The following is a 12597-nucleotide window of genomic DNA, read 5'->3' on the forward strand; positions in this document are numbered from 1 at the left end:
TCTCTGCTTGGTCTGTGTGAGTGGCACTGGTGGACACAGATTCATGGCACTGATACGTGGCACTGATATGTGGCACTGGTGGACACTGATACGTGGCACTGGTGGACACTGATACGTGGCACTGGTGGACACTGATTCGTGGCACTGGTGGACACTGATACGTGGCACTGGTGGACACTGATACGTGGCACTGGTGGACACTGATACGTGGCACTGGTGGACACTGATACGTGGCACTGGTGGACACTGATACGTGGCACTGGTGGACACTGATACGTGGCACTGGTGGACACTGATACGTGGCACTGGTGGACACTGATACGTGGCACTGGTGGACACTGATACGTGGCACTGGTGGACACTGATACGTGGCACTGGTGGACACTGATACGTGGCACTGGTATACACTGATTAGTGGCACTGGTGGACACTGATTCGTGGCACTGGTGGACACTGATTCGTGGCACTGGTGGACACTGATTCGTGGCACTGGTGGACACTGATTCGTGGCACTGGTGGACACTGATTCGTGGCACTGGTGGACACTGATTCGTGGCACTGGTGGACACTGATTCGTGGCACTGGTGGACACTGATTCGTGGCACTGGTGGACACTGATTCGTGGCACTGGTGGACACTGATTCGTGGCACTGGTGGACACTGATTCGTGGCACTGGTGGACACTGATACGTGGCAATGGTGGACACTGATTAGTGGCACTGATAAGTGGCACTGGTGGACACTGATAGGTGGCACTGATAGGTGGCACTGATAGGTGGCACTGGTGGACACTGATACGTGGCACTGATACACACTGATACGTGGCACTGATACTTGGCACTGGTGGACACTGATTCGTGGCACTGATATGTGGCACTGGTGGACACTGATACGTGGCACTGGTGAACACTGATACGTGGCACTGATATGTGGCACTGGTGGACACTGATTCGTGGCACTGATATGTGGCACTGGTGGACACTGATATGTGGCACTGGTGGACACTGATACGTGGCACTGGTGGACACTGATACGTGGCACTGGTGGACACTGATACGTGGCACTGGTGGACACTGATACGTGGCACTGGTGGACACTGATACGTGGCACTGGTGGACACTGATATGTGGCACTGATAGGTTTCACTGGTGGACACTGATATGTGGCACTGATAGGTGTCACTGGTGGACACTGATATGTGGCACTGATACGTGTCACTGGTGGACACTGATACATGGCACTGATACGTGGCACTGGTTGACACTGATTCGTGGCACTGATACGTGGCACTGGTGGACACTGATTCGTGGCACTGATACATGGCAATGGTGGACACTGATGCGTGGCATTGATATGTGGCACTGGTGGACACTGATATGTGGCACTGATACGTGGTACTGGTTGACACTGATTCGTGGCACTGATATGTGGCACTGGTGGACACTTATTCGTGGCACTGGTGGGCACATACGTGGCACTGGTGTACACTGATACGTGGCACTGGTGGGCAATGAGGAAATGAGTAAAAAAAAGCAGAAAAGGGGAATTGGGTCACAACACATCATATTCTGATTGGCCAAACACAGTCGTCTGTCATATAAGTCCTGCAAAATAATTCACAAGTCGCTGTAAAATCGCGGTAAAAAGTCGCTCCGACATGGGACGACTTTATGGTCGTGGCTGTGTGAACCGGCTCTAAGTATGACGTGTTTGTTTTTTTTTTTTTGTTTTAGGAGACTTTAATATCACTTTATTTTTTCTAAATTTGAGTGATATCATAGAATTAGCCACATTTAGAATGTATTAGCTGGCAAATGCCGGCATTAGAGTTGGAAAGGGTTAGATTGTATGAGCAGGATTGTAGAAATCCTGGGGCATCTTTGGGCATCCCAAGCAGAGTAATAATTCAAACAGTGAGTGTAGCCAAATTTTATTAGCTGTGGGAAGGACACAATTAAATAAAATCAAAAGAACCAAAACAAAAAAATGATTTTAAATGTAGCACATCAGATCTTTATGTAAAATTACACACATTGGGAAATTATTTAATAAAGAGTAGGGGCCTGTCTATGTTGGTATCACTCTCTTATGCTTAGAAGATAAGGCAGATGCTGCCCCTAACAAAGGGGCGATCGCTTCCTATTCTATGTTGTGTCTGTGACGAACACGGCACAGACCAGTTTAGTTGAAGTTCAATAATGTGTAAAATTTGCATACCAGGCTTAAAAACAGCTGCTAGCACACATTGTGTATAACCAAAGCTAGTGAAAAAGTGATGTGCTAATCCGTCATATACAAAATAATAATGATATAACGTAAAACAGGACTCTAAAAGGGGATGCTAACAATCCTGGTAAAATCCTGATAAAGGTGAATCCTGTGACTATTGACCAAATTTAGTCAACACAACAAATGTCTGTCCTTAATGGTGATGAATCCACAATCAATAGAACAAATAAAAAAAATTTGTGATGACAAGTTTGACAAACTCTACCAAATCCCCTAAAAGTGTGCTCCCATCTTAAGGTTTGACCCCCACTACAAAGGTCAAGTTTGCATGTCAGACAGGTACTCTTCAATAGATTCCCTCATGTAGAGTCTCAAAGGTAATACAGGCAATTGGACAAACCATCAATGCATCCCCAGATAGCACTTCATTCCCGTGAACCCTCACAACTGTAAACACAGCCTATTAGTGGAATTGCATGCTGCCAATCTCAAGGAAGAAAAAACATCATAGTGCTCACTGCTAACCATCTTTATTTAAAACAAAATAATATGCACTTGTATACAGATGTAAAACACTTTGTTTAAATGCATGGGGAGAACTGCGCAACACTGTATAACCGAGCCCCACTACATGTGAACCTGAAAATCGGTACTTGGGGATAAATCAGATGCAGGCACTCGGCAGTGTCCCTCTCAGTGCCTTGCGAAAGTATTCGGCCCCCTTGAACTTTTCGACCTTTTGCCATATTTTAGGCTTCAAACATAAAGATATAAAACTGTAATTTTTTTTGAAGAATCAACAAGTGGGACACAATCATGAAGTGGAACGAAATTTATTGGATAGTTCAAACTTTAACAAATAAACTGAAAAATTGGGCGTGCAAAATTATTCAGCCCCTTTACAGCAAACTCTCTTCAGAAGTTCAGTGAGGATCTCTGAATGATCCAATGTTGACCTAAATTAATAATGATGATAAATAGAATCCACCTGTGTGTAATCAAGTCTCTGTATAATTGCACCTGCACTGTGATAGTCTCAGAGGTCCGTTTAAAGGCAGAGAGCATCATGAAGAACAAGGAACACACCAGGCAGGTCCGAGATACTGCCCAGTGGAAAAGACGGCCCTGCATGCCCAGTGGAAAAGACGGCCCTGTCCCCACTGTCAAACATGGTGGTGGCAGCATCATGGTTTGGGCCTGCTTTTCTTCCGCAGGGACAGGGAAGATGGTTAAAATTGATGGGAAGATGGATGGAGCCAAATACAGGACCATTCTGGAAGAAAACCTGATGGAGTCTGCAAAAGACCTGAGACTGGGACAGAGATTTATCTTCCAACAAGACCATGATCGAAAACATAAAGCAAAACCTACAATGGAATGGTTCACAAATAAACATATCCAGGTGTTAGAATGGCCAAGTCAAAGTCCAGACCTGAATCCAATCGAGAATCTGTGGAAAGAACTGAAAACTGCTGTTCACAAACGCTCTCCATCCAACCTCACTGAGCTCGAGCTGTTTTGCAAGGAGGAATGGGCAAAAATTTCAGTCTCTCGATGTGCAAAACCGATAGAGACATACCCCAAGCGACTTACAGCTGTAATCGCAGCAAAAGGTGGCGCTACAAAGTATTAACTTAAGGGGGCTGAATAATTTTGCACGCCCAATTTTTCAGTTTTTTATTTGTTAAAAAAGTTTGAAATATCCAATAAATTTCGTTCCACTTCATGATTGTGTCCCACTTGTTGTTTGTTCTTCACAAAAAATTACAGTTTTATATCTTTATGTTTGAAGCCTGAAATGTGGCAAAAGGTCAAAGTTCAAGGGGGCCGAATATTTTCGCAAGGCACTGTATAAGCTCTGCCTTATGTGTTTTATTCTGACATTAGGGGCATCAGCTGAAGCTGTATGCTCAGATTCCCCTACTCGCTCATCTGAGTGAGGATGGAGGACGACAGCTGTTAACTCAGCAGGCTCAAGCATTATAATTTCTGCAGTATAAGATAGAGTGATGTGAGCTTACATCCTGGTACACCAGGTCCTACCTGGCAAGACCTGAAATAGATCTATTTGCATAGGTAATGTGGTGCACGCCACAAACGTCGGGTTCCTGCGTCATTATAATCGCACTAGAACCTTTGTCAATTCTCCCCATATTGTTTTTATTTTGTTTGTGGCAACAATAAAATACATTTGCTGCACCTTTTTTTAAAACCAATCACATCGATATTTCAGTGCAGGTCAATTATTAGACCTTAATATCAATTATACATCACTTTGGATATTCATTTCTTGTCAATGTCATTGAAAAAAAAAAAAACAGCTCCTTCAGGGCAACATTATCAGTTGTATATCCCACACTGACTCAGTATAATGTCTAACCACAATTTCTAATTCACAATGGTCCCTGGCAAAGCCATTGAGATGAAGTACATCTTCCTCAGAGGGCAACACCAGTCATACATGTTTGGGGAGTCTTTAATGGTTCAGTATTCCAATAGACTTTAAGAAGGATCTTTACATCACCCTAGTTGAGAGTGCAGGGACGGTTGTGAAATGGAATAAAAGGTTTGTATAACTCAAGTCTGTGAAGATTCTGCGAGTAACAGTTTGTAAGAGTGGGAAAGGTCATGTCTGGATGGCTCTTCAATCTGGCACTCCTTTTTATAAGTAGTCATTGGTCTTGTAGAGGAAGAGGCCGCTGGCAGGGAGCACTGGAAGTGAGAGAATTGAAGCATTGGAAAATAACCCAGGTCAGAGAAGTTTGGGTTCAGCCTCATCTGAGTGGCTGTAAGCCATTTGGAAACTTTGATAAAACGGGTGGTGAAATACATTTTCCGGTAGCGTAAAGGCAAAAAAACTGATCAGACATTCTCGGGGTAAAGTTCGGGTTGCCCAAGATTGGATAGTAAGGGGTCAAATATGGGGAGATACCATAGATGCGAAAGGCCCTAGAGCAAATCTGCCTGGTGGACTCTATGGTGGTGTGTTAAAGCAATGTGGGCAAAGGAAGTGCAGGATTCCAAGGAAGAACATCCAACGGCAAAACTACTTGTTCTAGGGTGACCCATTGTTTCACCCTGGAGTTCATACACCAGTCCAAAACTCTGGTTACATGAGTTGCTATTTTATAAAGGCGGGCATCCCGAAGAGCCACACTGCCACCTGACTTACTCCTACACAAAATAGAATGTTTAACTCAAGCCGGTCAAATCTATGCCAAATGGATTGATCAGTTTCAAAATAAGTACATGAGATCTGTAAGGGCATTGTTTGTAGCACATATAGCAACTTGGGTAATACGTTTTGTTTGATCACATAACATCTCCCTGTCCTTGAAAATGCAAGGTTAGCTTTTTTTGAATGAGGAGATAATAGGTAAGAAGTTCAATGAGTACAATTTAGGGGGGGTTGTTGGCTAACTGAAGCCAAGATACCGAATGTGGGAGTATGCCCACTTAGAAGAAAACGCAGATTTCAGCCACTGCACCATCACCCCAGATAAGTCAAGTCTGAGGGCCTCTGACTTTTGATAGTTTATTTTAAAATTAGAGTCCTCTATTAGGTTAGGAACCAGGATGTCTGGATGGCTAAGAAAGAAAAGTAAATTGTCTGCATATGCTGAAACTTTATGGCATGCCAACCACGATGCAGCAAATATCTGGGTTATGTCTAACAGAAAGTAAAACCTGCTCCAAGGTTAAAATAAAAATCAGCAGCGACAGGGGGCAGCCTTGTCTAGTACCATTTTTGATGGAAAAAGTGGAAGAAAGTAGCTCAGTAGCCTTTACCTGTGCTGAAGGTGAGGAGAAGAGTGACCCAATCCAAGTTTTTAGAGCGGGTCCCAGACCCGAGGCCCCAATGGATTCAACGACTCCAGCGTGCACTGAATGAAAGACCAGTCCATCCTGTCGAAAGCCTTCTCGGTATCAATGGATAAAAGAAGAGCTGGATTGCTCGTCGACAGAGCAGAGTGAATAATGTTAACCGCCCAAGTTGTACAATCTCTGGTCTCCCTTCTGGGCATAAAACCCACCTGCTCTAGGTGTAAAAATGTCTAAATTTGTTTTAGAAGAATGTCTATTTTTGCTCTCAGCGATCTCCCTGACTTCTACCTCTTCTCTACTCCACCCTGAATACCCAGGTGCCCAGCTCCCTTCTCTCTTATTTCCTGAAATGGGAGCAGGACACTAATAACTCACTGGTCCAAAATCTGGTCGGAGAAAGGAATGAGCTCAAGCATGTTTGGACATGAGCCTGAATCTCCCTCAGTTTTTCTCCTGGGAAGCTCTCACAATTAACAGCCAATTATAGGCAGTGGAGGCATTCCCTGAACTGCAGCAAAGGGCGTGTATACGTCTGGCTGTAGGTAAGTGCATGTCTCCGCCACCTATGACTGTCTGTCGACTGTGACATCTTTCTGGCAGGATAGCTCGGGTGGGTATGGACTTGTGCCCTTCCTGAGCTCATCACTGGTCCAGAATAGCAACATTTTCCTTTAATATGACTATTTTGGAATCAACTTACAGGGTTCTCTTTTGATGGTTCCTGTGCAAACAGCTCATGCTGTCCCAAATTGCAGTGACCGGTGTTTCAGAGGCTGTAGTCAACATGGTGACATATTGAACATTTGGTTGTCCTAGCTGAAGCTGTTCTCCTTTTAGTCCAGAATGTTTGGCCTCTTCCAATCCTTGTTTCTTATAGTAGTCCTATAAGACCCATGAGTGGTCCGTCTCCATATGATTCCGTGATTCTTTTATTCTGGACAGAAATTTGCCACTTTATTGTTTCTGGCTGCTAAACAGACAATAGCCAAAGCGTGGAAGAAACCTATGTTCAATTGTAAGACGCTTAGTATGACTATGGTGCTATTCACTAAGAGACTGTCTATTATTCTTAAGGATTAGCATGCTAAACTTTTTAATGGCTTACTAATGACTTCCCAACCTATCTAGTCTGAGTTACCTATAGCCCAGATATCTCCAAACTACGGCCTCCAGCCGTTTCAGAATTACACGTCCCATGAGGCATTGTAAAACGCTGACATTCACAGACATGGCTAGGCATGATGGCAATTGTATTTCATGAACAACTGGAGGGCCATAGTTTGGAGACTCCTGCTATATAGCTCTTTGTATTGCTTTTAAAACCTTACCTATCCCCTTGCTTTCACCATTGTCTCTCTACCTCCCTTTCTGTTTCTTTTTCCTTCCCCTATCCCACCTTCTCTCCCTTTCTTCTATCTCTTGCCTGTCCTTCCTTCTTTTCTCTTTTTGCCTTCCTCTCTTACCCCACCACACCCTCTAATCTTAGCGGACTACTTATGTACATTCATATGAATATCCTTGCTTTTTTTGACAAACTTACAAGGTGTTCTTTCCCCTGCATGGGCCTTACAGTTATTTTTTTTTCTAACTTTAAACCAATAAAAATGATTGCAAAAGGAAAAGCAGGAGCCTCACAAATCATTCTTTACAGTTCTGCTACGTTGTATAGTTGCTTTGCAATCTGTTTAGTAATATAAACTGTACAACATGATAGGATGGTCAAATCCTCTTCAACCTACAGTATTTTGAGAAATAATGAGCGTGTTTGACTTATTTGTAGCTGCTGCAGAATCGATTGATAGAAGTAGATTTTTGTTTTGCTAGTATTAAATATTAATTCAAATTATTTAAGCTTGACCATTTTCTCTATCTCTACTTAGGCCACTAAAGAAGTAATAGAGCGGGAAGCTCCAGGAATGGCTTTAGCAATGCTAATGGGATCCCTAAATGTTACACCTCTCGGAATGCTGTCTAGGTAACAAATCGCTACTTCTTTGAATGGTTTATAATTGCTTGCCACCATTCATGAAAATTCCTGACAAAGTTAACTCACAGACAGTTGTTATGATATTAACTCCACCCAATTTGGTTGCTACCCTAACTACTAAGCTTCCAGAATCCACAAGTGTCTTGTCAAATCCAAAATTAAAGACAAGTATTATTACTGAGACATTAGCTGCCAAGTTTGTTTGAAGGATGCTGTTAAAATAAACTCTCTTTAGTGCTTGGGATATATTACAGAAGGATTTTGACAAAATGACAACAGGATCAGTTAAATTGCATATTAAATGTAATGTAAAAATGTAAGGTTCTGCACCTAGGCCCTGAGAATAATTTTATCCCTTTTTTATTAAAGAGGAACGTTAGTCAACTCTGCCAAAATTAAAAGTCAGCGGCTACAAAAACTGTACCTGCTGACTTTTAATAAACAGACACTCACCTGCCCATGGATCCCTCACCTTTACCTGAGCCGAGTCTTCACTGGTTTTTGGGTCCCTGGTGCCAGTATGTTAACAGCAGGCTGTGGCTCCTTATGGCTTCACAGGCAACTACGCAGAAACCTGTCAAGTCCAGGTACCCGGTAGATAGGAGGAAGAGAGCCACTCAGGTGAGGAAAGGTGCTCCGGTGCAAGTCGGATCCGTCATCCAAAGGTCGCTTAATCATTACCAATTATTATGATTAAGCGATCTTAGAATCGTGAAATGCGTTTACCTGTCCTGTGTCTATGTGATGCACTGTATGTAGTATATCCTACGGGGGATTAAACACTTTATTCTTCAATTTCCTCTGAGTGCGGTCACATTTTCACCTTCACCACAGCAGATGTTTGCGCAGAGCTCACAACATCATCAAGGATTCTTCGCATCCCAGTCATAAACTGTTTAACCTCCTTCCATCAGGAAGGAGATACAGAAACTTGCGCACTAGAACCAGCAGGTTCAGGGACAGTTTTTTTCCATCCACCATCATATTACTGAACTCAACATTACACCGCTAATCATTACAAAACAAACACAAACAAAAGACTGTATGTAACCTCTGTACTATACATGTACATATTACATAGTATATCTTTTCACTCCTCAGTACATCTGCACTATTTATATCTGTATGTATCTTTATCATTACTGTACATTTTGCCCAATATTTCACATTCATTTGTGTATATATATTTTTTAATTATGCTAGATGGTTATTTGCACTGTAAATATGCTAGATATTTATCTGCACTTTTGCACGATTGCTACATTTTGCACTTCTGGTAGATGCCAAACTGCATCTCGTTGCTGTGTACCTGTACTATGCAATGACAATAAAGTTGTATCTATCTATCTATCTATTTTCTTTGAATCATGAGTCCAGGTACCCCCCCCCCCCCCCCCCCCAAGAACAAAAAATGTCTCCAAATGTGGCAGATGAGGAGGAGGAGAATCAATAGCACAAAGTCCCCTTTTGGGTGAAGTTCCACTTTAAAGTAGAACTAAAGCATTCTATTTCGTCCATTGAGGGACATTTGACTTTTGAAACCTTCAGGTTATACTGCCACCCACAGGAAGGTTGGACACTGGCAAAGCAAACATTCCCCACCCATCAGCATTTCTCCATTTTTTGCTAGTGCCCTACAAGGACAGATGTCTCTTTTTCAGGTCCACTGGGTTAAGTCTTAACATTTACATTTTTTTAGCAACTTTTTTCTTTAGTCAAAAATGTTCTCCATGTTGCTGCTGTTGGTCTCCCTGCCTTCTCTATAGTTATCTGGTGATGTTTTACTCAGTCTAGGTGTTTGGACATCTTGAAACTGGACCCCACTGTACTGTACATTGCAGTGTGAGCCTGGAGAGGATTCGCAGGCACTGCACTCCCCTTGAATGCTTTACACACTGATTCTTGTTATGTTAGCTGTGCAGTGTTTTCCAGATCAAGAGCCACTGGCATTGCCTTGCACTTATCCTGTCCCTGAAGGCTTACTCTTGTGAGTAGGTCATTTGGGCCAGCTTTCCTCAGAAGGGGTAAATGCTTTGGGACAAAGTATGCCAATGCAGCATTGAGGAAGTGTTCCTACTGCCCACCTGCAGTGCAGCTTAGTCATGTTCAACTAGTCGACACTCTGGTCTTAGGCATTTCTTCAGGCTTCCAGCTGCTAAGGTTCTGTGAGTACTCAAGGCTTTGGCTGCTACTTTAAGCCTGTAAATTGCCCACCACACCTGTTAATGTCTGATTCATAGACACCAGGGAGATATTTCAGCTATAATATTTATTACACTATTGGCGGTTTTTCTTTTACTCGGGCTACATCTTGGCACTGAGTTTTTAGTCAACACCATTGATGCTGTTGGTCCCGGAGCTTCATGCATGATGGGCAAGCGTTACTAAATCTACTGCTTGGATTATTTGTCATCTGGTAAGAGGCTAATAGGGCTTTGAGTGACGTTTCTGGTTTCTTGGCGATCTGGATTTATCTATTTGCTCATTTGACCTATTTTTCGGTAAGAGGCTTCACAATTGGTGGTGGTTTGTTCCACATTCCTCTTCTTACACTGGATTATTCACGTTTTACTCATTATTCATTTGGTGAGCTGCTGCACGATTGATAGGGATTCCTTATTGGTGGTGGAAATTTATTTAAATTACGGTATCACACTATGTAAGTTTTTTTCTTTTACATATACACGTTATTCGCTGAGGACTCTTACAACTCCCATCTCCCGGATCTGTGACCATATCTCAGCATATGAATTTGCATATCTTTAGTGGTTATCCGGTAAGCACATTTCCTACAGAGACCGTGGAGTGTGATCTATGTTTTCAGCGTCAATCAAGTTGTTATATGGGACATTGATTTTTGTTTGGACATTAATTTTTTGTTCACCCACTTCACGCAGCGCGGCTTATTTTTCTATACTTCATGCATGATGGGCAAGCGTTACTAAATCTACTGCTTGGATTATTTGTTATCTGGTAAGAGGCTAATAGGGCTTTGAGTGACGTTTCTGGTTTCTTGGCGATCTGGATTTATCTATTTGCTCATTTGACCTATTTTTCGGTAAGAGGCTTCACAATTGGTGGTGGTTTGTTCCACATTCCTCTTCTTACACTGGATTATTCACGTTTTACTCATTATTCATTTGGTGAGCTGCTGCACGATTGATAGGGATTCCTTATTGGTGGTGGAAATTTATTTAAATTACGGTATCACACTATGTAAGTTTTTTTCTTTTACATATACACGTTATTCGCTGAGGACTCTTACAACTCCCATCTCCCGGATCTGTGACCATATCTCAGCATATGAATTTGCATATCTTTAGTGGTTATCCGGTAAGCACATTTCCTACAGAGACCGTGGAGTGTGATCTATGTTTTCAGCGTCAATCAAGTTGTTATATGGGACATTGATTTTTGTTTGGACATTAATTTTTTGTTCACCCACTTCACGCAGCGCGGCTTATTTTTCTATACTATAGATATTTCAGCTATACTGGGTCCCCCCAGCGCATTGTCCACAAATGGCATAGAGACTGCTTGTATTCCGACCCCTGATAGTTGTGACAACTATAGTCGTGACCCTGTTTTCCTCTGATGTTACAATCTGTTCCCTCCTTGGAGTCGTCCTTGGCTCTTTTAAATTTTGTTTGATCTTCTGCATTCTTGGAAGAGGTCTTTACAGTCATGCAGGACTTTATGTCCCCGTATACACAGCTAAATTCTGACTCTGATTTTAGATACTGTTACTGCTCTAAAGCTGGAAGATTGACCTGTTGCTTGTCTTAGAGGGTCTTTAAGGCCTCAAAGACTTTAAAGGGTCTTTAAGGCCTCAAAGACTTTCCTTTTGCATTCACTTTTTCAGTTGTATTTGTATAAAGATTTGAAGCATCCTGATCAGTTTTTTTTTTTTTCTCCTCCCAAATGTTTGGTGTGTCTGTACTGGCGTAGTGATGAGTTTGTCCCCAAGTGATCTTTCCGTACTGTGAATCTTGTAATTTAAGCCTTAATAAGGCAACCATTGTATTTGTGAAAAACTTTCCTTTAAGGACTTATTCAATAGGAGACTTGAAGCTCTTTCTGGGGTTATGTTTTCAAGCTCTGCTTTATACCTAGTTTGGCTGTAGTTCTTCGCTGTCAAACCATGTCTGAATGGTCTAGATCCCTTCAAGAGGATCTGACCATTACGGACATTGTCCTGCAGGTCATTGATCGTATAGATTAGACGTTTTGACTCTGATCTTTACCTGTGATGGGCTGTTAGAAACTTCACATCTTTTCTGGGTTTTGCGGCTAACGTGCTGGACTGCAGAACTCACAATAATTATTTGCTCCGTATGGTCTTCAAGGGAAATCCTTTCCCTGAATTAACTCTGGATGTTATCATCAAGGATGCTACCTGGCCAGTGTACTCCTTAACACAAAAAGCCTAAGGAGCAGACTCCTGAATCAGCCCCATCCCTTAATTCCCAGAAGTGCCTTTCATTTTACTACACCCTCGACTACCAAATTGAAACCCACAAGCTTTGTTTTCTAGCTGAATTAATTGACAAGCGATG

General features: G+C 42.4%; 1 protein-coding gene across 20 annotated transcripts in view; it reads left to right on the forward strand.

The window, feature by feature from the left end:
* The window catches only part of GPHN (gephyrin), an 868578-nt gene that overhangs the window by 364753 nt on the left and 491228 nt on the right, over positions 1 to 12597 (forward strand). For all 20 annotated transcript variants that reach the window (XM_082242578.1, XM_082242574.1, XM_082242561.1 and 17 more), the window contains exon 5: positions 7935 to 8029. In XM_082242578.1, the coding sequence (XP_082098704.1) occupies positions 7935 to 8029 (95 nt within the window). The remainder of the gene's footprint in view (positions 1 to 7934; positions 8030 to 12597) is intronic.

This window comes from Pelophylax lessonae (genome assembly GCF_965119305.1).
Source record: "Pelophylax lessonae genome assembly, chromosome: 13".
NCBI classification, from domain to species: domain Eukaryota; kingdom Metazoa; phylum Chordata; class Amphibia; order Anura; family Ranidae; genus Pelophylax; species Pelophylax lessonae.